Source organism: Gobio gobio (assembly GCF_949357685.1).
Source record: "Gobio gobio genome assembly, chromosome: 2".
Lineage (NCBI taxonomy): Eukaryota > Metazoa > Chordata > Actinopteri > Cypriniformes > Gobionidae > Gobio > Gobio gobio.
The window spans coordinates 31,768,843-31,795,607 of NC_137098.1; the positions used below are offsets into that span (position 1 = coordinate 31,768,843).

Below are 26,765 nucleotides of genomic sequence, written 5' to 3' on the forward strand. Positions count from 1 at the left end.
CACGTTGTAGAGTGCCCTCTGGTGGACAAACTATGAAACGGCAACACTCATAATGTGGTTGAGTGGTGTTTCGTCCGTTTTTTTTTTACATTTTTTATATAAATTCATTTATCGGCCATCATAAATGCCGATACCGATAGTTTGGAAAATGCCGATATATCGGTCGGGCTCTAATCTCTGATTTGACAACTGGAGAGACACAACTGGACGATGTTCTGTCAGTAAATCTGTTTCATGCATAGTGAGCTTTTTACACTGTTAAAAACTTGGATTCCCATGCTAAACATAGACAAAGTAAAAAAAAAAGAAAGTTGGACGTTTAATGGAGTATTTCTGTGCCAAAAATACTCCTTCCGGTTTCGGAAATGTTTTTTCAGAGTATGGGCCAAAGTGATGTCAACAAGGGTGGAATGTCCTTGTACGGGTCGTACGGGCTCTTCTCCCGGAAGGGCGCGCGCAACTAGAGCGAGAGGGCAAATGCACGCCCATTAACGCGCTGTGCTCCGCTTTAGGGAGGTCATCGGCTGCGCTGCAGTCACAGGACTTCACAAAATCAACAATGTCCCCAAAGAAGTGTGTTTTTGGTTGTCAGGGCAAGACAACCCTGTTCAGCTTCCCATAGAACCCTGCGTTAATGGGACAGTGGATGGAGTTTGTTTTTCAGGAGCAGCAACAGAGTTGTGCAAGTGTTTTTGTTTGTTCCCTGAATTTCGGCGAGGATGGTTTATGAACAAGCCCCAGTTCAACTCTGGATTTGTAGCTCGTCTAATGCTGAAAGATGGAGCAGTCCCAGCGATTAAGGTTCACAGTCGTGACTCGTGTGTTGGAAGCAGGCGGTGAGTAAAACTGCTTCAAATGTCTTTGTGTTGTTAGCTATCGACTCATTCATTCAAATGCGCTACTATTCCATTGTTTTTCTATGTAAACACGCACTAGCCTGACGTGCAAAACCGTTCCACTTGCTACTGCTAACATTAAATGGCATACAATAGTCCATAAACCAAATCATGTCCTCATAAACCATGAGTAAACACAAAAATGTTGTAAAACTTGCGCATGACAAGCCGCTAAGCAAATATATAAGTTACAGTTACAGTACATACTATTGAGACGTCCTGCTGTAGTCGTCGTTGCTGCTTCTCCTGTTCAATTTCAGCATCTAGATCTGATTCTAGATCATATGCATGGCTAAATCTGATTGATCTCCATGTTTTATTTAGGATAATGTTTTTTTCCCCACGTTTAAGGATGTCACAGCTTCCAGACGCTCTCAACGCAACAGCTGTGTGCGCTCGTGATTCTTTAGCTCCGCCCACACGATACGCCTCCAGCCGCTCCCTTTTTTTCGGAAAGACTCGGTACAGCGTATCTTTCTTTTATAAATATAATAAAACTAAAGACTTTTCGGAGATATGAAGGATGCAATACGACTCTAAAGGCACTCAAGATTGACATGAGATTTACTGAAACTGAGTGTTTCGCCCCTCCCTTTAAACATTATTATTATTTTAATACATTAAAAATTGTATGTATTCATATGATGGCAAAGCTGAATTTTCAGCATCATTACTCCAGTCTTCAGTGTCACTCACATGATCCTTCAGAAATCATGCTGATCATTTGCCGCTAAAGAAATAGTTCTTATTATTATCGATGTTGAAAGCAGTTGTGCTGCTGTTTTTATATATATCTTTTTTTTAATCACAATAGCTTTTTTCCAGGATTTTTTGATGAATAGAAAGCTCCAAAGGGCAGCATTTATTTGAAATGGAAATCTTTTGTAACATTAAATGTATTTACTGCCACTTTTGATGAATTTAATGCATCCTTGCTGAATAAAAGTACATTTCTTATTAAAAAAATCTTACTGACCCCAACCTTTTGAATGGTTGGACAGATTTATAAATTGTCATAGGAAAATTTGACTAGTGCATGCCTCAGGGTGTTGTGTTCCAAGTGATTTTAAGCATGCCGCTGTGTGGTTCAAGGGTATTGTAGATCATTTCCAGGTCCAGTTAGGTGACTAAGAGAAGAAATGGCACACCTCTCCTCATCAAGCCACACATTTTAAGGTACCACAGGAGGAGTGTGATGAGTTACACGCCAACGTTTAACACTTAGGGTAGAAGTTTATTTAAGTCTCTAATCTGCTGTATTTATATTTTTCGGATCTTTTGGAGATTTTGGAGACTATGGCCTGTCAGTGCAGTCATTACATGCACACAAAGACACATCAGTGGTGCAAGAGGAAGTGAGTCAGTCCCTGTTGATTTCAGTATCTCACTCTGTAGCTGTGGCAACATGAGGTTGTCATAGAGACTGGTTCCGGTGTCTGCGTGTTTGAGGGAATGAGTGCGTGACATAGTGGAAGAGAAAGAAACTCCACTGTATACATAAGTGGGTGCATAAGGTCAAAAGAGTCAAACGTCTGTGCGATTTATACCGCTGTTTATACCCTGTTCAGGTGTCCTCATTTGTCCTGCTGTGGAACCTGAAATGTACAGTACGCCTGCAATTTAATAAATCAACTAAAACTCCAACATTGTTGCTATTATCAACGTCATCCATCAGGCTTTTGCCTGGAGGACGAGAGAAAGTTTCTTTCTCAGACCTTATTGAGTTGACAGTATTTGCCCTCGGGCTTGATCTCTGGAATGCTTGGAGTTTGCAGCGAGAGTGACGTACAGGGGTCTGCGGTATGATGGGAATTTTGCAGGTTTTTATGCAGTGTCTGAAAGCAAAAGCTCGTGAATTTGTTAGTTGTTAGAATACCGCAGTGCTGATATTTCCAAACAAGCTTTTATCGTTCGTTTATTTCCATAGCACAGTCTACTTTAAACCATGAAGGCCTGCTCTGTCTGTATGATGATTTGCTCAAGTGAGTTGTGTTTGTCTTTGAGCTGTGCAATGCAAATTCTGCTCTTACTTTACCCACTCGTATTTCCATCCGTGACTGTCCATCCACTGTACCATTTCTTATTTGCACTCTTAGAAAAAATTGTTGTATACAGAACTGTAATAGGTTCTTTGGCTTGTAACATTAGCAGAACCCATTTTAAAAGTTTCCATATTGGAACCATGCTTTGAAAGTGCTATAGAACCTGCATGGTGTTGTAAAGAATCTTTAAATACATTTTTTTATTTTTTATTATTAGTGTTTTTTTTATATTATTTATAAAATAATAACATTTCACCTCTCTATTTGCCTGGTCTTATAATACCTTATATTATCTTTTAGGGTTACATTAATAAAACTGACAGCAAGTCGTGTAAATTAGGTACTTTTATTTTGTATTGACATGGGAAACTGTAGCAAAAACATCAATGCTCTAACAGCAATTATAATCTGAATGCATAAATCAATGACAACATTTGAACATGAATAATTACATAAAGATATAAAACAATGTACTGACTGTAGTAGAAGCAAAAATAAATATACCGTATATGAGCCCTCCACAAAGTTAAAGGGTTAGTTCACCCAAAAATGAAAAGGAAAATTACAGACTTTCGTTCATCTTCGGAACAGAAATGATCTTTTTGATGAAATGGGAGAGTTTTCTGTTCCTCCATAGACAGCTACGCTAGTGCTGGGCGGTATACCGGTTCATACCGAATACCGATATTTATTTTTTTTATGATATGAATTTTGATGATACCGCAATACCGGTATATGACGTTTAAACAACGTTCGGAACGCGGCGCAGCGCGTCATTGTTTGAGAGGGGACGCTTTTCACTGTTGCAGTAAGAACAGTCAGAGCACATTGAGATCGCATTACAGCACAGCCTATGGCTGTATCCTATACTCTCATTCACTATTCCCTACGTTATCACTTTATTTGAAGGAGTGAATGAAAACGTGCGTGAAGTCGGACAACCGTTGTGTGTACATCGGCTGTACACTCGTTATTGCGGTGCAATGGGGTAGAATGAGTGCACTCAATAACGTCCACTAGGGTTTCGGACACCACTACAAAGCGCTGTCCCCTCCAAACAATGCTATATTTGAAGTTATGGGAGCGATGTCGGATTCAGCCCTTGATTATTGTTGAGAATTCAAACTACACGCGGCGCGCGAGAGAGAGCGGTTTCGGCACGCAGCGCTGCGATGAGTTTAACAACGCTCACCACATGGGTCATATAGCACTGATATAGACCGGAGCGAGCGCGTTTAAATTTTTTATGGACATATTTCATAAACTCTAGTGCTCTAGACATGAACCAGAAGCGTGTATGCACGCATATTTCATCACGTCTTATTAAAATGAAATGTATGCACTGATTACACTGATAACCTATGTCTGATCACGAACGCACTGACACGATGGATTATTCAAAAGACAATGATGTAAGTTAATAAATAAACTGACAATTCAAAGAAGAATGGGCAAAAAACGAAATGCTTTATTATTTCTGTGTTAAACTGATGTGTGTCATTCGTTCAGAGAGTGCTCTTAAATGTATTGCAAATATCCGCGTTTCTCCTCGTTTTGGCAGTTTGTTGTTATATAGGATTAGATTTTTAAAATGCTTAAGGTGCCCTCAACTCAACTTTTAATATTCAGGTGTCTGTAAGTATGATTCTGAGCGTGTTGCATGTCTGTGTTTTATTGGCTGTTGTCTCTCCACAGCATCATTTTGTAAACCTGTAGACCTATTAACTCTAGTGTGGAATTTTTCTACAATATTCACTCGTCATGACAGTAAAACAGGGTATTCTAGTCAATCTCCTGCAGTATTTTTTTTGAAAAAAATGTGTAAAATGTAAATTAACACCCTGTAAACAGTAAAATGTGATTAACACTCTGTCAGGCATAGGGGAAAAAATACCGTCATATACCGTGAAACCGATATAATTTAGAAAAATACCGTGATATACATTTTTGGTCATACCGCCCAGCACTAAGCTACGCAAACTGAAACTTTGACGCTTCATCATATAAAGTGATCGAGTCTCTTTAGAAATTGTGGACTAAAGCGTTCAATTCATTGATGAGTTTTACGATCTCTTTATGAGCTTTTTGAAGCGACCGAAATCTCAGATTTCATCAAAAATATCTTAATTTGTGTTCCGAAGATGATCGAAAGTCTTACGGGGTTGGAGCGACACAAGTGTGAGTAAATGATGACAGAATTTTCATTTTTGGGTTAACTACTTACCCTTTAAGAAGCCATGAGATAGCTTTACTGTTTTTGTGACTGGGCATGTTACATAAACCCAAGTAATAATTGAGAACACTAACAATATGGATCATAAATTTAATATCTCTGTCACATATTTGCTTAGTAAAGAAGAGGAGAGAAGAGATATATCCTTAACTGCTCACACTTACATTTTCCATTAAAAAAAGAAAATACATTTATTGTTAGGAACTAGTTACAGTTTGAAAGATTTAAACCAAACCTACAATTTTGAAAGTTAAAATTTACAGACATTTTAAGAAGGGCATCAAGACCCATCAAGAGTTTGTTGATAGTCTGTTTAGTTGGATGGTTGAGCTCCAGAAAATCAATAATGAGGTGGCTTTGAAAGAATTTTAAAGTGTGGGAATAAAGAACCCTAAACTCTAGAACAAAGAACCATTTCAGCATAAAAGGGTTCTTCAAGACAATGGTATTAAGAGTGAATTATGTAATCTGGAAATGTAAAAAGTATGAGCCAAACAGAAGGAGACCTGCTGTAAAATTGGTGTAAACTAGTTCAAGTTGATGCATGAAGGTAAGGGCACAAGGTCACAGTTTTGCAGGTAGAGCTAGTAATGGATTACCTTGTGGGAAGTCAGACATTTTGGTTACCTAGCAGTTCAGACGCTTTTCAAAACAATATAAAGGAGTTCATTTCTAAATTTGGCACGTGTGTTTTTTTCTTTTTGTTTGACATTCTTATTTGTCATTGACCTTACAGGTCAACATTACTCAGCTGACGTGCAAAGCATCTTTGCTATGTGAAAACAGCTTTGTCATGACGAGATCTACTGGCAGCTTGCTGTCATTTTTGGAGCGTTATACAAACCTCTCATTTCGCCTGCTGTTAATTGTAGGTTTCTGTTCTGTAGCCTAAATGTCGAGAAGAGATCGATGCTGAGGATGTAGGGAAAGAGAAGTGTGAGAGAGGATTGTGAGAATGTAACCAATGGTGTGCATGCCGCAGCACAGTTATGCTGAGACTGTATGGTTCACTGCTGCTATTACTGGCATTCACACTGGGATGTGCGAATATTTGGTTCAAGCTCTTCAGAACTGGTCCTTTCTAAAGTACACCCCGCCCTTCTCATAACTTTGTGAAGGTGTAGCCTATGCCAGATAACTCTGTCACTGCATAGTAGTGTGTATACATGTTATGCAAGTATCACGTCAGTAAAAAGGAAAAAAGGAGAGCATGTAACAAACTACTTGAGAAAAATATTTAGATCAGATGCGTTAATATTTAGATCTCTTTTTATGGCCATTACAGCATCTTACATGGTTAAATGAATGATTTGGTTCAAAATGGAAAACTTTGTTTTGAGAAGCATTGTGCTAATTTATGCCTGTCACACTGATGGCGGTTTTATTGCTGGAGGTCGCCAGGTCATTTCAGACCTTCAGTTGAAGGATTTCGCCTTTTAGCCTTAGATAAATCCTTTAGAGCTCCAGAGATTCAAATTATTTCTATCATCCATTTGAAAAAATATATATTACACATTAATAAATTCAAGTTCAACTGTATATAACAAATATTTAATTTACTTTTTTTTTTTCATCATGTAGGTAGGATATAGGCCACATTCACACTGTCAGTACAAATCCGATTATTTGTGTATATTGGAACCTGATCGAAAAAGATTGACTGTCCTCATTGTGTATCGCAACTGTTCAGAACCTATTTGTATGCACATATCCAAAAACAACAGCAACTGCAACATGGAGGGGTTTGCAATACAGATGTTGTCCTATTTACAACATGACAATGTGTGTCCGCTGGACTACAGCATCTTATGAGGCAGCAGCAGAACCGTATGAGGCTGGTATGAGCGGCTTTATTCAGAGCTGTTGTCCCCATCTGTTTCAAAACATGTCTCCATTATATTGTCATTTTATGTGTTCTTCTGGCACTTTGTAACAACACAACCTTGTTTCTGCAGCGACTTTCATCGCGTTTCCTACAACAGCGTCTGACTTTTACGTGCTGTGAGTCACATAAACCCGCAAAATCTGATCAGTGCAGACTGAAGTGGATTTCCAGAAATGCGATTTTGAATGGGATGAATGTATGTATGAAGGTAGCTTGAAAATATATGTAAAAATTGCATTTTTTGGCAATTCACATTCATCAGATATGCACAAAAATCTAATTTGGACTGACAGTGTGAACGTAGCCATAGTTTCTTACTATTAAATTAAATCAGATTAAATCAGGGATAGTTCACCCAAAAATGAAAATTACCCCATGATTTACTCACCCTCAAAACATTCTTGGTGTATATGATATTCTTCGTTCTTTCAGACAAATACAATCTGAGTTATATTAAAAAATGTCCTGGATACTCCAAGCTTTATAATGGCAGTGAATGGCAGCCCAAAATTTGACGCTCAAAGTGCATCCATCCATTATACAAGTAATCCACACGGCTCCGGGGTGTTAATAAAGGCCTTCCGAAGCAAATCGATGGGTTTTTGTAAGAAAAATATCCATAGTTAACACGTTATTAAGTAAAATATCTAGGTTTGGGCAGATCTAACTGCCGCACCGGCATATGACATCAGACGTGGCGTAAGCGTTTTGACCTGTGAGAGGCATTACACTTTCTGCGCAAGTTGAATACTCAAACCCATCGATGCGCTTCAGAAGACCTTCATTAACCCACTGCAGCCGTATGGATTACTTTTATAATGGATGGATGCACTTTTTGGGGGCTGCCATTTACTGCCATTATAATGCTTGGATTAGCCAGGACATTTTTTTTTATAACTGATTATATTCGTCTGAAAGAAGAATATCATATGCACCTGGCTTGAGGGTGAGTAAATCATAGGGTAATTTTAATTTTTGGGTGAACTATCCCTATTGGGTGAACTATTAATCGTGATTTAATGACATCAATTACTGCTTTATTTATTCAGAAACCGAAGTAACTTAATGTTTTTTGAGTTATTGCAGACGCATAATCAAGAAGTTGTCTTAACGGCGAGGCATAATGGCATAATCTTTTCATTTCGGACCAATATGTTACAGTTTAAGCCTTTTTCCGCAGATTCCGATGACATTTCAATATTATTGTGCATCCCTAAAGTCAAACTTTTGTCAACTCTGTCGCATTGCTGGGCATGCCCAAATAACGCCGCAGGTGCTGTTGCTCACGTCTCTGGAAATCGGCAGTTTTCATTGAAAAGAAGGGATTTCAGAATTCACTTTGTTGCAGCAGATCACTGCCAGTGTGAAACACTGCTCTCTGTGCCTCTTAAACTACCACCACACAATACTGAGAACTGAATAGGTTGGTAAATGGCTATTTTCCACTATTTCTATTTTTTCAAAAATTGTAAAATTAAGGCAGACGGGGGAAATGTCAGTTTTAATAGTTTGTTAGTCTGTCCAAATGTTTCATTAAATTCACTTATAAAATCAGTGACCTGTTCATCTAATTAAAAAAAATACTTTAATGCAATTTCCTGTTGAGCTACAGGCAGTCTTAAATATGCTCTCAGAGTGAGAAACCCCTCATCCGTGTGTGTGGCTGTCTTTAGGGAATAGAGCTGTAATAATTGTAGCAATACAGATGCAGAGGATGTGGGGAACTGTGCAATGCACTGCCCGTTGTGTACAACCTTTTTACAGATATTAAAACACAATACAACTTAAAATTGGCATGAAATGTGAACCTATTCTGAACTTTTAATCCATGCTTGCATGTTTCATTTTTAAATTTTTTGACCTCATAATCAAAATATAACTAGATCCAGTGAAAATGACAAGACTCTCTGGTGACATATTCTGGACTTCCTCAATCATTTAGTTAACTGAAACCCCACTTTTCTACAATTGACTGCAAGCTTGCATTCATTTTTGAGTGCAATGCACACATCAAATCTAATCAACAACCGATGGATAGAACAGTTTTTTTTATTTTTCAATAATCCGTTCCACTCGGGTGTATGCCACAACACAGTAGAAAAGATTTTGCTACTATGATTGTGACGTTGCACTCTATGGACAGCATCTGTGGCAGGCTGTTGATTTGCCTCAGAAAATAATTTTGACTAAATCTAAAAAAAATATATATATTTGCATTAGGGGTGGGAATCTTTAGGCACGGTTTAGTTTCAATTAATTCAGCAATCCTGATCCAAAATGATTCTCAATGCATCTCAGCTTTTCTGTAGAAATGTAGGGTCAGTCTTATAAGCTGCTGATAATTACCTGTAAATCACCTGGCAACGGCGGCGAGGCAGTAAATGCCAACAATGAATGGAGAGGAAATGAATGCCTTTGGTGTCAGGGAGGGGAAGCAATGACACTTCACTCTCTGACTTCTGCTGCATTTATAGAATTAGTTATGCAGAAACATGAGGTCATTGTTCATTATGTGATTTGCTTTAGTACGGCTCTCATTCATTCACACATTAGACAGCCTCTCCCTTGTTTGGACAGGAAAAGAGCCCACGCCCCTGTGTTTGTCTGCTCCACCCTTCATTACCCACTGCTTTTTTCCTCAAGCCCTTCACAGGTGCTCTTCCCAGGAAAATGGCAACGTCCACATGGCTCTGGCTTCAAAAAGAGAGCCTTAGTCAGCGTTTTTATGATGACTGTTTGACATGTCAATCTGAAGTTACTTTAGTTTATTTCTTTGACGCATATTTTGTTTCGGACGTTTAAAAGTAGCTTTATCTAACATTTTCTGAGAATATGTGGGAGTGAGATTATTTGTCCTCCATGAATGACTTTTTCTCTTGAAACAGAAATACTGTACAGGGTCTCTTGACCTCTGGGTCACAGCTGTGATACCAATGAAACAAGCACACACTAAGCCTATTGTCACACACTAAAGTGAGGAAGGGGAGACTGCTCGTTTTATAACCACAGACCCATTTTGATGCCTAAGCTTGTCTGTAATGTTTGGGAAATTGGAGATGTTGGCTGCAAAGTCCATTTCCTCTACTCCAAATGCTTATAGTGGCCCCAAAAGTGGGATATGAAGACACTTAAGTGCTTAAAACAATTAAATGTCATTGCATTAGATAACTAAAAAAAGTGATACTTGTGCTATATTTTAAGAAATATAGCACAAACACTTTTCAAACAAAATATTTAAAGGATCACGCCGACTTTTTGGGATTTTAGCTTATTCACCGTATTCATACACCATATTCACCTATTCACCTTTAGCTTATAATATCATTGCGCCACTGCACCCAAGTTCTTTGATTATTACGCAGGAATGAGAGAATGGTCCCTAGCTATATCGGTCTAGAAAATCGCAACTTTTCATTTTCCGTTGGTCTCACAATGTAACTATACACATCACAACATGTAAATAGGAAAATGTTGCCGTTATTTGTCACTTATTGAGCAGTAGGCTAGCTGGAGCGGTTTACCTCCAGTCTTTGTGCTAAGCTAGGCTAGCGGTCAGACAGAGTTATGACATATGGGAATAAGCTAAAGTACCAAAAAGTCGACGTCTTCCTTTAACAAACAGAAGTTCGGTTGGATTTTACAAATAATGTTCAAAATGAAGACAAATGTATGCGGACACTTTCTGGTCATCAAGCTTCAGTGAATCATGTTTTAGGGTGGGTGATATGACAAATTTTATGTCATCGTATGAGTAATTTCTTGTTTATTTAGCATTTTTATTTTGTTTCACCTTTTTATTAAATCATATTAACTATTATAAGTTCAAAGATGCATATTACAAACAACAGGACAAATACAATAATACTAAGTATTATGTGACTGCTTATGTGAATACCATTGACATAATTTTGCCTGTATTTGACCATTCAAGTGCAAAAAGCCTTGAAACTTTTGAAAGAGAACTCAATTCACTGTCTTTGGTGCACAATTCCAGAATAGAGAACAGCCAAAATAAAACTCTTTATTAGAGTAGAGATGCACAGGTTGACTGGCCATAAATCGGAACCGGCTGGTTTTTGGTTCCGATTTTTTGCCGGCCGACTGCTGCAACTCTGATGTCGTATGATGTGTCAACAGTTAAAAGTTTAAACTAAAAAAAGACCCAGTTGAAGACTTTGCAAACAAGAAGCAGTTCATAGGGGTGTTTCGGGGTGAGTGAGTTTCAGACAGCGGCTTCCTGTTGAGAGGTGATTCAGCTCAGTCTGTGAGTGTCTGTGGCACCTGATCATGGAGGTCGTCCTGCACTGAATTCCTCCTCTGCAGCTGAGCATGTAATGGAGCACTTGGCTACTGCACGCTGTGAAATGCTCTCCTTCTCGTGCCAGGGCTTTTCCTGTCATTATCTTTCTGCCAATAATCCAATCTTTTTTGATACATTTTTAATGTTTATATGAAACGAAATGTAGTTCTTAGTTTTTGCTGTCACATAGAAAGGCACACCTCTTTATCAGCAGCATTTCAAAGTGTAGTCAGATATTTCAATATGGTCAGATAAGCTTCACCACTGATTTGCCTGTTCTCTGCCCTTCTGAACTGGTCCAGAGAAAGGAGTACAGCTGGTTGGTTCATGGCACACTCTGTTTATATTGAGAGAAATATTACACGTTATGGTCACCTTTTGTGGACTTTTGGAACAAGCAAACAATGCTAAGGCCAATTGTTGTCCATGTCCAATTATGTGTGAACGTTCTGGACAAAGTTGAGCTACAGTCACATTTACTTGGTCTTTTCAGATGCACTAAAGTGTTTACATTTATATTTTTATAAGACAAGTAATTGCTTAATCTAACTGCAATCAAAGTAAGCCTACATTTGCTCAAAGAGGAAACATGACAAAAAATACAATTGTCATCATTTACTCACCCTCATGTTGTTCCAGTTCCATAAGACTTTGGTTAATCTTTGAAACGCAACAAATTAATTTTAAAGATTTATTTTTGCTGTTTTTGCCTTTTTTTTTAAATTGGACAGTATCGAGACTTGACAGGGAACAAAGTTGGAGAGATATAGCCCTTCATTGAATTTCCAGGGAAACAAAACTTAAAAGATCCAAAAAAGGTGATCAAGACGTCATTTATCATTATTAAAGATGTTGTGATGAAGATGGTGATTATTCAAAGTCTTGTGAAGGGATATGACCACTTTATATAATGAACACAGGTTTTGCATTCACAAGAATCAATGAGGTTTAATCTAGCGCATCATGCCACTCACAAGCTTATGTTCTAGGAATATCTACATGTGAATAAAAGCCTAAATGAAATCTGTTCATCATAAAGCTATCTTATGGCTTCTCAAGACTTTGATTAAACGCCTTGATTCAAATATATATATAATATTATTTTTATTAATTTTTATTTTTTTACATCGTACAGATTTTTCAGGGGAAACTTATGAGCAGAATTGTAACTGCCTGTAAACTCACAAATGCTGGAGCAGCGGTGTTATGGATTCTCTCTAAAGGCTCCTCCCCCTTGTTCGGTGCTGTGCTTTGATTGGTGGAGTAACTGTCTAGGAGTTTGCCTTTTTAAGTTTTATTTTTATGAGTGAGGAAGTGACTGTTTGTGGTTTGCAGCTGTGAGGCGGCTCAAAAAAAAGTGCAGTTGAGTTCTTCAAAATTATGTTTACTGACAACAAAAATTACATGATCATGTCATACTTTTTTTCCCACACTTATGTTCATTTAAGAAGTTTTTTTATTTTTTATTACCAAAACAAATTTTACATTTTCTGACCATTCCGCTCTCTTTCTTAGAATTGGACGTGATGTGTTTTTTTTTTTTTTTTTTTTTTGTGGCTGTGCCTTTAAGATTCCTATATAATGCCCTCTTCTCACACTCTAAAAAAAAAGGCTCGTAATCATAGGGGAACCTTTTTTAGTGCTATATAGCACCAATTTTGGTGCTTCAGTGGTTCTTCAGCGGTTCTTCAGAGGTAATATATAGCACCTTAGTCAAAGAACCTCTGAAGAACCGCTGAAGAACCACTGAAGCACCAAAATTGGTGCTATATAGCACTAAAAAAGGTTCCCCTATGATTACAAGCCAAGAACTATTTTTGGTGCAATATAGAACCTTTTTTTTTTTAGAGTGCATATGACATGTGGAACAGGGCTTACTGATGGGTTACAGATGTGTTGTCTTATTCAATATACAGTAGTTTTAACTGCCCCATCCTTTAATAACGGTCTCTTTGCTAAGTAGGGGTGTAACGGTTCAAATTTCTCATGGTTTCGTTTGTATCACTGTTTTAGGGTCACGGTTTCGGTACGGTTTGGTATTTGCTAGGTTTAGGAAAATGGACTACTGTCAGATAAAGAAAATAAGAACAAATATTCAAACTACACAAATAAATAAAATAGAGCAAAGATACAAATAAAATAAAAAGTGTTTTTCAGGTTGGTCTAACAGTAGTTTCAGGTACAGAAATTAATAAAAAGTGTTTTTCAGGTTGGTCTAACAGTAGTTTCAGGTACAGAAATTAATAATCAATGTCATTGTCATGACTTCATAGATCTAAATATGTTCTTTTTGGACTGGACAGGAAGATTTCCATTCTTAAAGTCACAGTAATATTTCATACTTCTAACTATGGCTCGGCAACATAGGTAAAAATGCATATCTCAATTTTTCATTTGCTCTTGAAAAATGTAAATAGGTGATATTTCCACTCCCAAAAGAAAATATAGAACAGATAAATGTTACAAAGTACAAAATGTTTACTGCAAAATCAACTGTTTACTAAGTGAACACAAAAGGAGCATTTAAAGGATTAGTTCACTTCAAAATTTAAATTTCCTGATGTTTTATTTTACTCCTGATATAAGTTGTTTGTGTCTTTCTTTCTTCAGTCGAAAAGAAATTACTATTTTTTTTAAAGGAAAACATTCCAGGATTTTTCTCCACATAATGGACTTAAATGGCGTGACCTTTCCGACGTGATTACGTAATCACTGGCGCGCCGCAGAGCAGCGCAATTTGAGCAATTTAGGTTAAAAAGTATAATTCTTTTTTTTTCTTTTTTTTTGAAAATGGCCGATCGTTTCGCCAGATAAGACTGCATTGGTTTAGACCAGGGCTCCGAACTGGTTCAAGGAACGAAAACGAAAACCGGAAACGAATGAAATTTTAAGAGGAACAAAAACGAAAACGAAATCAAAATCAATTTGAATCGTTCTGAACAGAAACGGTAATTTGAAATGACCATTAACCGGTTAATAACGTTATTTTATCGTTTTCTTTAATATTTTTATTTGGCAGTGACCAATCATGAAATGAGTAGTACAGCATGTGACGTTGACGGATCAAGCGTGAGTGAAATGCCCGCGCACCATCATCTATGAATCTACCGTCAGTAGGAGCGCTCATTTTCATGCCTCAAGTACATTTCTTTCCCCGCTGAGGTCTACAATGAATGTGCAGGTATTGGAGGACATTCTTTTCGAACGTTTAAATAAGCAGTACAGACTTTAAGCTCAAATAGACTGATTTAGGCTAGTTTATGGATTCCGTTTAAGCCTATCCAAGTAGGCTACTAGCATCTATCAAACATTTTTCCTATTGTCTTTCAGATTGCCAATACAGGACAGGTCAATGTTTTCTATATAGACGGTTGATGCTTCGTATTAAATGGTATGTTATATTGCATTAAATGATCAAGCTTTATTAGCTGACTGAATTTAATTATGGGATGCAAGGACGTGTTGCGCAGTGTTTGCTTTGAAATTACCAGTTGACAGTGCATTAAAAGAGCAATAGTTATCCAGTTTATTTATTCTTTATTTATACATTTTTTAAAACAAGTCGTGTTGAAAAAAAGTTATGTAACGTTACAAAGAATGTTATCACTCTTCTGAAAAGAATTAGGCATAAGAGGCCACTTTCGATTGTCTAACGCTCCAAAACAGGTCCGCTGTTTATGCTTTGTAATTAATGCATGTATTTCTGTTGTGGTTTTAAAAATGTTATGAAATAAATATTCAAGTTTAATTACCATGCGTTATATTATCATTGAGTGAAAATAAGTCTATTTATACATATTTGTTTAAAGTATAGGCTAAATTAAAATAACGTTATTAACCGGTATTTTTTCAAATCAAACCGTTTTCGGAACAATAATTTTTATTGAGGAACGCAAAAACGGAAACGCTATAATATCGATTCTGCTCGGAGTGAACCGATTGATATTTTTTTCCGTTTTTAAGCCCTGGTTTAGACCTTCAACATTTTGGTTGCCATAAAAGTCTATGATGTGGAGAAAAATCCTGGAATGTTTTCCTCAAAAAACTTAATTTCTTTTCGAGTGAAGAAAGAAAGACATTAACATATTGGATGAGATGGGGGTGAGTAAAATATCAGGAAATATTCATTTTGAAGTGAACTAATCCTTTAAATCTTTTTCCATATTTACAAACACATCACACAGACGCACATCAGCTAGTTGGAGAAGGGAAATTAATTTGGCTTACTCTTTATGAGCTTAACTTTTAATGTCATCACAACAATATTCCCTAATTTTATATAGTCAGGAAAATGATTGCAGTGATATCACTAATATTCAATGTATCATCTAGTCCAGGGGTGTTCAAACTCAGTTCTGGAGGGCCACTGCCCTGCATAGTTTAGCTCCAACCTGCCTCAACACACCTGCCTGGAAGTTTCTAGTATGCCTACTTGCATAGTAAGACCTTGATTAGCTGGTTCAGGTGTGTTAATTTGGGGTTGGAGCTGAACTCTCAGGGGATTGGACACCGCTGACCTAGTTGAAACTTTAATTTGAAAATATGAGGACGATTTGATGTTCTCACAGTATGACCCTTTAAATATCTTTCTTGAAGAGTTACAAAACCGGAAGGGGAAGCCTTTGTGTGTCTTCCTTGGGAGACAGTGAGCTCACTCTCATCTCTTCTCTTCCTATTGAAATGACCTGTGAACTTTGGGTAGCTTTAGTCTTCCTGTGTCACACTGAAAGGAAGTCCGTTGTTGTAGATAGCCTACTGTAACACTTTCTTAGCTACTGTCTGTTGTTATTGGCTTAGGTTTGTAATGTCTCCACATTGTATGGTATAATTCATGAAGAGTTTAATTTCTGTTAATGATATAATTCTGTTTTTTTAATGGCCCCATTTAAAAGCATCGACTTGGGTGTGTGTATGTGTGCGCGAGTGCAGGCATCTCCCTCGTGATGAACCATTGCAGGTTTTCAGATGAGAGAGAGAAAATGAAAGGAAGGTTGTTGGGCTGCTGCTATGAATGTGTGTCCTGTTTGGGCATTTACAGATCAGTTAGAGAGCCTTTCAGTTGCTGCAGTTCATGCAGTGCGATAATGATACCTGCTTTCACTTTAGTGGAATAGTTCACAGAAAGACACATGTGGCAATAGAATCGCCATTGGCCTTTAAATTTCTTGGTCTACCTGGTAGACTTTTGACATACTATAAAAGTAAATATATATTCCAAATCAAATCAGCTTCTCTTCACAAAATGACACAGAAGGACACTTATTCTTTGCCTCTAACTCGATCACTGGCAAGCGAAAGCTTTTATTTAATGAAATCGCATGTTGTCGCATATGCAAGTGATCTACACACAATGTAGAGAGCTGTCTGTAGTTCGAGTTTGCAGTGAGGAACATGTACTTTATTGTAACCTAAGGCCATAACCATGATTTGATTGGCCATCTCAATTATTTTGACATTGACGAACGCTGTTATACTGCTGAGGCAGACCAGCAGTTTGACCGTTGCTAATTATTGGGGGAGACTTGTCCTCCTCAATGTCTATGGTGGGCTTACAGCCCAGCCACGCAGTAACTTCCACTACATTTAAGATTATGTATTGTTTTTAAAAGCATTTAGTGAAATAAAATGAAATTTTAAACAAGAAATAAAATGTAAATTTATAAAAGAAAACTCCTTTGTGCTGCTATGGCTAATTTCATAGCTAGCATTTTATGTGAACACAAATATGTTCACACATTTTGCATAATTTGATAAAATTACATCTTGAAGTTAGCCTATATAAAAAGACCATTTTTATTAAGTGTAACATTCTCATGTTTGTCTGCTACAGATTAAAGTACATGGAATTCAGATGAAAAGCTTGAATTGAGTGTATATGCATATATATAATTAGGGATGCAACAATACGGTTTTCGGCTCGGTTCGATTCTGATGGCTAGTCACATCAGTTTTTTGCCATTCTATTCTTAGGCGACAGGAACAGCAAGAGGTGAGAAAAAAAGGGGGAAAAATACAATTTTTTTAAATTGCAATTCTCTTTATTTTACATTTGATTTTCCCTGTGTCTTTTGTTGTTTTATTAACATTAAAGGGATAGTTCACTCAAAAATTTGAATTCTGTCATCGATTACTCACGCTCAACTTGTTTAGCACTTGAATAAAGTTCTTTCTTCCGTTGGACTTAAAATATATTTTGAAGAATGTTGGAAACCAAACAGTTGCTGGTCCCCATTGTAGGAAATCAACTGTCTGGTATTCAACTATCTGTGTTCAACAGAAGAAATGAATACAGCTTTGGAACAACATTAGAGTGAGTAAATAATTACATCATTTTAGAGGTGAACTGTCCCTTTAAGGACAAGCGGCATCGTGTTCACTAGGCTGTGCTGCTGTCAATTTAAGACCTGCGTGCATCTAATATACAGACACACGCCGATTTTACTTTCACTTTAGGCATAACCGACTGTGTTTATGTTAACCTTGCGTGTATTTGACCGTATTAGCGCACGTTTTACTGGCTTTTAGTGAAAAGCGCATGTTAAAACGGTGCATAAGCACGCAAATGAAATGTTTAACCGGCAAGGCTTTAAAGGTCCCATGACATGAAAATTTGACTTTATGAGGTTTTTAAACATTAATATGAGTTCCCCTAGCCTGTGTATGGTCCCCAGGTGTCTTTGAGAAAACAATCTGGAATCTTCCCTTTATGTCGTCATATGGGGAAGGGTTACCTCCCCTTTCTCTGCTTTGCCCGCCCAGAGAATTTTGAGAAAAAATGGATTCAGTTTATATTAGTCACAATGTCAGCACAGGCTTTAAACATTCTGTGCATCTAATTTAGGATAATAAATGGAGTGGAGGTGGACATTTTAAAGGCAGACTAACAGGTCTTTGAGGGTCAGAATTCTAGCTGATAGACAGGTGTTCAAATACTTATTTGCAGCTGTATCATACAAATAAATAGTTAAAAAATCATGATACATTGTGATTTCTGGATTTTTTTTTTAGATTATATCTCTCACAGTGGACATGCACCTACGATGACAATTTCAGACCCCTCCATGATTTCTAAGTGGGAGAACTTGCAAAATAGCAGGGTGTTCAAATACTTATTTTCCTCACTATATATAATATATACACACACACACACACACACACACACACACACACATATATATTTTTATATAATATTATATATATTTGTAGTGTAAATCCTTTCATTTTTACACAGAAAGTTTCCAACATAACTTAATTTGAAATGGAACTTTTCTTTAAGTGATGTCACAGTTGCTGATGTCACATCCAGTACTGTTGAAATTGAGAACACAATAACTTCAGTGCAATCGCAATCTGTGAAGTTTTAAAGCTAGAAATGGAAAGTGTTCTACAGTCCTCCATCTCATGGGCCGACAATGAGCACTGGATGTCGTGGAACAATTGGGATGAAGTGTTTGACTGGGGAGATTCCACGCCTGATGAAATTTGGGATGAGGATGTTGACTGGAGTACATGGGATGATGGCTGGAAGGAGACGGTTGACAGTCAGAGCCAGTCAGATGTGATGTGCCCACTTCCTAAGATCTATAAAAGCGGAGCCTTCTGTGAACGCTGGGACGAGTGGGATGACATGTATTCTGTTGGCTTCTTCAATGACAAGCAGGAAAGCAGGTCAAAAGAAAGAAAGAAGGCAGTGGAGACCCTTTGTGCATTGATGAACGGCAGGCAAAGATGGATACCGCATGTTTCCATTGCCACCTCTAATGTCCAACAGAGAACCTTTGAATGCTGGGACGTGTGGGATGACCTATATTCTGCTGGCTCCTACAATGACAAGCTGGAAAGCCGGAAAGAAGGCAGTGGAGATCCCATGTACATTAATAAACTGCAGGCAAAGATGAATGCCGCATGTTTCCTTTGCCACCTTTGATGTCCACCGGCATGCCAAAGCCACCTTTGAACGCTGGAGTGAGATGACCGACTGAGATGGAGAGAATGTTGTTTTCCTGCTTAATGTAGGTAATGTTATGTTCATCAAAACATGAAGCCTTTTCAACAAACCTTTTGCATTAAAACTAGATATTAATTAAACCAGACTAGTTTAAAATTACACCTCACTGTAACAAAAAAAATCACCTGTAACCGCATTACCTAGAGAGATGAACAGGCAGATGTAAATCGTTGATCAGCAACTCATTTTTGACACAGAACTAACTTGTTGCTAACTTTACTAACATGCAGTGATTTTGCATTGGTGCTTTTTGTCTCTTCACACTTTTATCAGATTGTGTGAATGCGATGTAAAACACTTCTTTATCATTTATTAGAATGATCCTGTATGACTCCTGGATCTCACTTGTGCTTTGATGGACTTTCTCATGACCCCATTTATTGTAAAGTAATCAATTTTAACTATTTGCAAATAGTTTTTTGTTTGTTTGTTGTTTTATATACACGCAGTCCTTCTTAATTGAATGCCTCTGTTAATTTTTTTTGTCTTGTTACATCCAGTTATGAGTTACATGAATCTTGTAACTTACAACCTGTATTTTCAATTCAAAGTAGTGTTCACCAAAGAACATTACTGTGGGGGTGTTTAACATTTCTATTATAAAACAGTTACCGTAAAACATATTTCATATTTGAGAACTTGCGTATTACCTTGCACCCTTTCACTATTAAAACTGAATGCTGGAATTCACACTTGTACACTATTAATTTTTGTATTTTGTTTGGCCAGCTCAAACATTTTGTCATTGATTAGTGATGCTAGACTGCTGAGGTAAAATGTTTTGTCATCCTATCAACAAACAGAACAGTCTCAGTGTGTAACGGAGTGCAGCAGTGAGCAATATTGAGGGGTACATTTTGGCCATTTTATTGGGGGGGAACTTGTCTTTGGTGGTAACAGCCCTGTTGTTATCATAGGCACTTCAAAATACTGCAAATACTTTTATATAACTTATCCAGTTGTTTTGAATTTTATATTGCACATTAGCTTCTTTTCCATCAACCCAGTCATGTACCATCATGCATCCCTGTACACAAAGCAGCGCAGCGCAACATTGTTTCTGATACACACTTGTCAAGTTGATGAAAGGAAGTCAAACAGTATTTAATATTTTCAAATGGCCATTCAGATTTTTGCATTCACTATGGTGTTTATCAGACATCACCATGTGCTTAAATACTTTTATATTTGTTTTCAGACTTGTACATTTTTTACATTTTTAATCTGGACTTTCCAGCTCGGAAAATTGTATATATAGATACTGTTTTAAAATGTTCCAAATTCTTTGTTTATAATAATTGTTTATAGTTCTTTCTATAGCAGTGTTCTTTTGCACAAAGTAAATTCCTCATACAAAGATATTGTATAGCTTTATTTGGAAGATATTGTATGAGTTGTATGGATTACTTTTATGATACTTTTTTTTCTCCCTTTTGGAGCTGAACAGTCCCCTAGTCACATTCTGCTGAACAGTCTTAAGAAGTTCTCCTTTTGTGTTCTTCAGAAAAAGTGATTCAGTTTTGGAGCATCGACACATTTGAGTTAATGAGTAACTATGCCTTTAAGAAACGGGCTCAGTGAGTCTGCTGCTTTTCTAGAACAAACAAAATTTAGCCTTTGCAAAGCAGACAACTAGCATTATGTAAATTACATGTAAATTCCATGGGAACTTTGCATCGTCATCTATTGTTATGTCATCTATCTGAGCCGCAAGTTGACCTGGACAGAGGAATACATTTTAGTCTCCATCTCAGTTCCTGGTTTTTATGTTTAACATCTGTTCCAGGTGTTCAATATTTGAAGTATGCTGTCAGGTTGTATTGTTTCAGTTTTGAAACATTTCTTGGCCTTCTCGGAATGTTTTTGTGTTCGCTTCAGCAGGTTGAAATGTACAGGAGAATGTTGTCAATGTGATTCACATGATGTAACCAGCTGGTATGTGGTATTTTCTTGGTCTTGGACAAAACCCTCTTGTAATAAAGCCTCATAACAAATGAAAAAGAGAACAGGGTGTGCTTTAATGTGCTTATTTTCATAGCATGAGTGCCACCTTTTGTACTGGTTCTTTTATATTTGACTTTGTATTTGAGTACACCCCCGAGAGCTTTAAACTAAATAAAGGTATTCAAATGTGTTTGAAAACTCTGCCAAGCTGTACAAATGCACTATAATGAAGCAGCCTGACATGATGACTCTATTTTATAACAACATACTTTTGCTGTAACTTAGTTACTTGCATCATGTTCAAAAGTGTGCATTGCTTTACTGAATATGCCATGTCTCTCTGTGTTTCAGATGGATTGAAGCGTGTTTAAATGAGGATCTTCCTCCCACCACTGAGCTGGAGGAGGGCCTGAGGAATGGCGTGTATCTGGCTAAGCTGGGAAACTTCTTCGCTCCCAGTGTGGTCTCTATCAAAAGGATCTATGACCGTGAACAAACACGTTACAAGGTAAGACTTTTAAAGTTTAAAACCATTTTCACAAGCATTTCCATGGAAAAAGCAGAAGGTTTGGATTCACTTGTTGTTGCTTCTTTGTCCTATTTGTAGGCCACTGGGCTCCATTTCAGACACACAGACAATATCATCCAATGGCTGAATGCAATGACAGATAAGGGCCTTCCTAAGGTAATAAACCTGTAGGTGTTAGGTGGTGAACATGAGTCTGCATGGTTCTTTCATTAGAAGCATTTCTTCGGCTTTATTGTGTCACTAACATGACAGAGCTTGCCTCTGATCTCCTTTTCCATGTTTGGAAACAGTGCTGCATTCTATCTCATCAAAGTACATGTACTTGTCTCTCCCTGACAGATTTTCTATCCTGAGACAACAGACATCTACGACAGGAAGAACATGCCCCGCTGCATCTACTGCATACATGCTCTCAGGTACTTAGTGTGACGCTGTGGGCTCATTAACAAATGTCTTGTTGGGAACTTATACGAATTTCTGTTTTGTAAATTATTTAGTTAGTATGTTCATTCTCACACTTCCTGTTCAAATGAGGATTTACATGTATATTATAATTCATTTTAATGTACGAACTAGTACATTCAGGTTCATTTTAGTGAACTAGTACATTCAGGGTTTCGTGTAAATGCAACCATTCACTTTAGAGCAAAATCATTTTTAGTGTTATTAGTTATTAGTTGTATTGAGTGTTATTTTATTGTTTTATTTTATTGGTAACACTTTACAATAAGGTTTTGTTTGTTAACATTATTTAACTACTTTCGTTAACATGAACTAAGAACGAACAGCATTCATTAATCTTAGTTAATATTAATTTCAACAATTACTAATACACTATTAAAATCAAAAGTTGTATTTGTTGACATTAGTTAATGTGAACAACAAACCATAGTTTGTGTTAGTTAATACATTAACCAATGTTAGCAAATGAGACCTTATTGTAAAGTGTTAGCTTTTTATTTTGTTGTTTTATGTGTTCAATTTAATGCTGTTACCCATATTGAGATTTATTTTTATTGCAGATAAAGACCTACTACCTATAGATAAATACCTATAAATAACTAGTTAAATACTTTGAAACTGCACGGTAAATACTTGCAGTTTGAAATTAGCATCTCCAACTTAAAAATAATATGCATATTTACACCTGAACTCTTGCTTTTTTTGTTAAATTATGTTAATTATGCCTAGAAGTGCAAGGGAATGACGCTGAGTAGATTTGATCTGCATCTACACATTCTCATCTTGAAATTAACGAGTCAGAATTAATGAGGAAACCTGTTCTGGTTTCTGCTGAGGCACTTAACATGAGACTAGAGAATCCTGCCATTTGTAACGCTCACATTCCTGCTCAATGCAGAATTGACACTGGGCCCAAAGGCCATAAATCTGGCCTACAGAAACAGGAAATAACAGCATTCAGGGGGCGCGAATTTGGCGGAGGTCTGGTGTGGGGTGAGGGGTACTGAATCCAGTTGAGGGTCTTTGTAGTGATTGTTGATGAAGGGATGTGGGTTAAACTTGAAAGTCAATGCAGATAACATCTGACTCTCTTTCCAGTAGTGCCTTTTCCCGCACACACCTGTGGAATAGGATAGCTCTCCTCTGGGAAATTTGTTTCTCATGGTCTCTTTCTGTTTTCTCTTCAGCCTCTACCTGTTTAAACTTGGCCTTGCGCCCCAGATTACAGACCTGTATGGCAAGGTCGCCTTTACAGGTGAGTCAGCTCGCTGTGGAATCAAACAAAAGCTTGAGTTTATATAATAACAGCTGGAAAAACCCCTGTTCCAGGGAGCTGTGGTCAATGTGAAAATCATTATCAATTGTACGAGCGTTTCCTGCCATTTTGGCTGGCCCGAACTGCCTGCCAAGTCCATGGATGGAAAACATTATTTACCAGACCTACTGAGAACAATGTCCAACCAATCACATTAAAGCGAGGAAAAATGCACAGCCAAGATTATCTTCCAAAAGGTTACCATGCTTATTAAAGCATGACATTGCAATATTTATCCTGAACCTGTCCAGACACGAATAAAATAATGAAAACAAACAGAATACTTTCCACTTACACAAATAATCCCATTTTTTGCTACTTGTGTGCTGTGCTGAGTTTGTTTTTTGTCTTTTCAGAGGAGGAGATTAACAACATGAAGATTGAATTGGAGAAATACAACATTCAAATGCCATCATTCAGCAAAATTGGCGGGATTTTAGCCAACGAGCTGTCAGTGGATGAAGCAGCCTGTGAGTATTGTTTCTGCTTTTAAAGTCGAATTCCTCTTGGCTCTTTGGCACAACTCCTTCCCTTGTAAACATAAACAACTAGACTTAACAGCACAGTAATTACGATCTGCTTTACACCGATTTGAACCCAAAAGAACTGCATTGTCTTCTGTTGCAATGATTCAGTGCACGCTGCTGTGATCGCCATCAATGACGCCATTGACCATGGAGTCCCTGAGGGCACTCTAGCTGCCATGAGAAACCCTAACGCCATGTTACTGCAGCTGGATGAAAGCGCTGCCCAGCACTACCAGGACACCTTGTTCCAGGCCAAAACTGAGAAAGTGGCCAACTCCAGAAAGAGAGTACGAACTGCACTCTACAGTTCCTATTAAAAGATTTGTAATAGTTGGGTAACTAAGGTATTAACTATCTGTGTGACCATAAATGTTGGAGTATTTCAAGTTGCTTCCGCTGTTGTAAGGAAAAATTGGATATTGGATATTGGAACGCGAGGGATGTACAAAGCCCAGTTTACATAATAATTAATAGTTTAGCATCCAAATATGGAAACATCTGGATTCATGGCGAATGAGAGCGGTTCGAAATTCTTAATGTCAGCTAACGGTTAGCCGGTTAATTATGCGCATCCCCAATCAGAAGTGTGATGTGAAGGTTGTTGTAAATAGCAGGCAGCATAATTATTATATAAAATACAGGGATATTTATAATCAACATTTCTCTCAAGTATGTCCAATATCTTGGATAAACTCAAAGTTTAGGCTGCATGGCATGCACCCATCATGATTACAAAGCTTTGCGACAAGATCACTGGACAGCAGACCGCCGTAAACATGCTTGCGTTTTATTCAATAAAAAGTATGAATAAATAAAAATAGCCCCGTCAAATAAATATGTACTTTTTATCAACATTCTTATGTCAGATTATGTACTGGAATTAACTGTGAGCGCTATTTGTGTGATGCAATCAGCTAAAAAAATTGATAATCAGTGTAATTTTAGTATTATTTATATATATTTAAAATTTTCTTTTATTTATTATTATGCTTTAGTTTTTACTTTAGTAATTTCAAATTTTTGTTAAGATTTTATTTAAATTAAGATTATATAATATTCATATTTTATTTACATTAACAAAAATTATTTTTAGTTAACATTAGCAACATTGTTGATAATGTATCCATTGTGTCATAGTATGAAGATAAAGATTTGAATGAAATATTATATTCTATATTTCTTTGGTATAGATTGGAGAGAATGCTGAGGCTGAACAAGATGCTTACGATGAGCTGCTTACACAAGCTGAAATCCAGGGGAACGTCAACAAAGTCAATTGTATGTACCTTACCCATGTCTATGTCCAGCTCTTTGTGTTCTTCTGAAGTGAATAATGTGATCTGAGTTCTGTGTTTGTGCTGTTTCTCAGTGTCCAAAGCCTTGAGTTCTGCAGAACAGGCCCTGCTGAGTGGTGATGAGGATAAGCTGTATGACACTCTCCGTTCCCCTGCATTAGGCTTGCAGTCAGTGCAGGCTCAGAACAAGGGATGGTACCTCAAACAGTTGCTGGCCGATCGAGAGCAGAAAGAACAGGTAACGGGTTCTCTGCCTCACAATAGTTAGTATTCTTTTTGAACCGCGGTTCGATTTGGTCTAATGATACCTTTATAATTCTAAATATTGAATGTATATGCAGTTCTGTAATTTTGCTCTCAGTCCCTCATCACTGCACGTCTGTGACAAAGCCCAGAGCAGCTTAACAGAAATATATACTGGTCATGGTAACATAATAATAGCTATAAGAGTTTATTACGCAATTGTTGATGAGAAAAAATATCCTGCAATAATGGCACCGAGATGTATTTTCTCTAAATGCTTAGTTATTAGTGATTTGTGTTACTTAACCCTGAACAAAACTCCAAAAAGGGTAAACAAATTATACATTTTTGTCTGCAAGAGTTTTTTTTTTTTTTTTTTTTTTTGCTGCAGTATACAGAACCGTAAAAAATGTGGGGTCTAAAAGTCTATTACAGAGAAGTCTCTTATTTGATAAAAAATACAGTGAAAACAATTATATTGTAAATACCGGTTAAACCGTTTAAAGCTACACTGTGTAACTTTTTTAGTTTATTCTTAGCTAAAAACACTTAGTTCTTTCAAAAATATATGTGCTCATTAATGTATATTTACTTCTTTCAAGTAATAAAGTATTCTCGTAAGTTTATAATATGCCATTGAAAATACATACAGGTAGGGTTTCGAATGCGGGTCGCCATGTTGCCCCTCCATCTTGAAAGTACATTAGCCAAAGAGGGACATACCCGTGAATTCAATTCAATTCAATTCAATTCAATTCAAATTTATTTGTATAGCGCTTTTCACAATACACATTGTTTCAAAGCAGCTTTACAGAAAGTGCATTTCATAGATGTACAGTAAAAATGTTAGAAAGACAATGTTAAAGAATAATGTTCGAAAAAGTTAATCAATCGTGTATTAATTTAGGCCATAACAACGCTGGCGTTGAGTCGTCTCTTCACAGGCGTGGAGTCGTCTCATCACAGGTGTCGGGGCATCCGAAGTCTCCATGAGAGGCTGGATACAAACTGGAGCTGATGAACTATTTACCTCGGGACTAGTGTCCCGAGATAACAACAGAAAAGCAGATGGGAAATGATTAGCGT

General features: G+C 37.2%; 1 protein-coding gene across 1 annotated transcript in view; it reads left to right on the top strand.

The window, feature by feature from the left end:
* The window catches only part of iqgap1 (IQ motif containing GTPase activating protein 1), a 60,918-nt gene that overhangs the window by 6,050 nt on the left and 28,103 nt on the right, over nt 1-26,765 (top strand). Inside the window, exons 3-10 of the mRNA XM_079811229.1 lie at nt 21,660-21,816; nt 21,916-21,993; nt 22,177-22,253; nt 23,487-23,554; nt 23,971-24,084; nt 24,250-24,428; nt 25,332-25,419; nt 25,511-25,674. Of these exons, the coding sequence (XP_079667355.1) occupies nt 21,660-21,816; nt 21,916-21,993; nt 22,177-22,253; nt 23,487-23,554; nt 23,971-24,084; nt 24,250-24,428; nt 25,332-25,419; nt 25,511-25,674 (925 nt within the window). The remainder of the gene's footprint in view (nt 1-21,659; nt 21,817-21,915; nt 21,994-22,176; nt 22,254-23,486; nt 23,555-23,970; nt 24,085-24,249; nt 24,429-25,331; nt 25,420-25,510; nt 25,675-26,765) is intronic.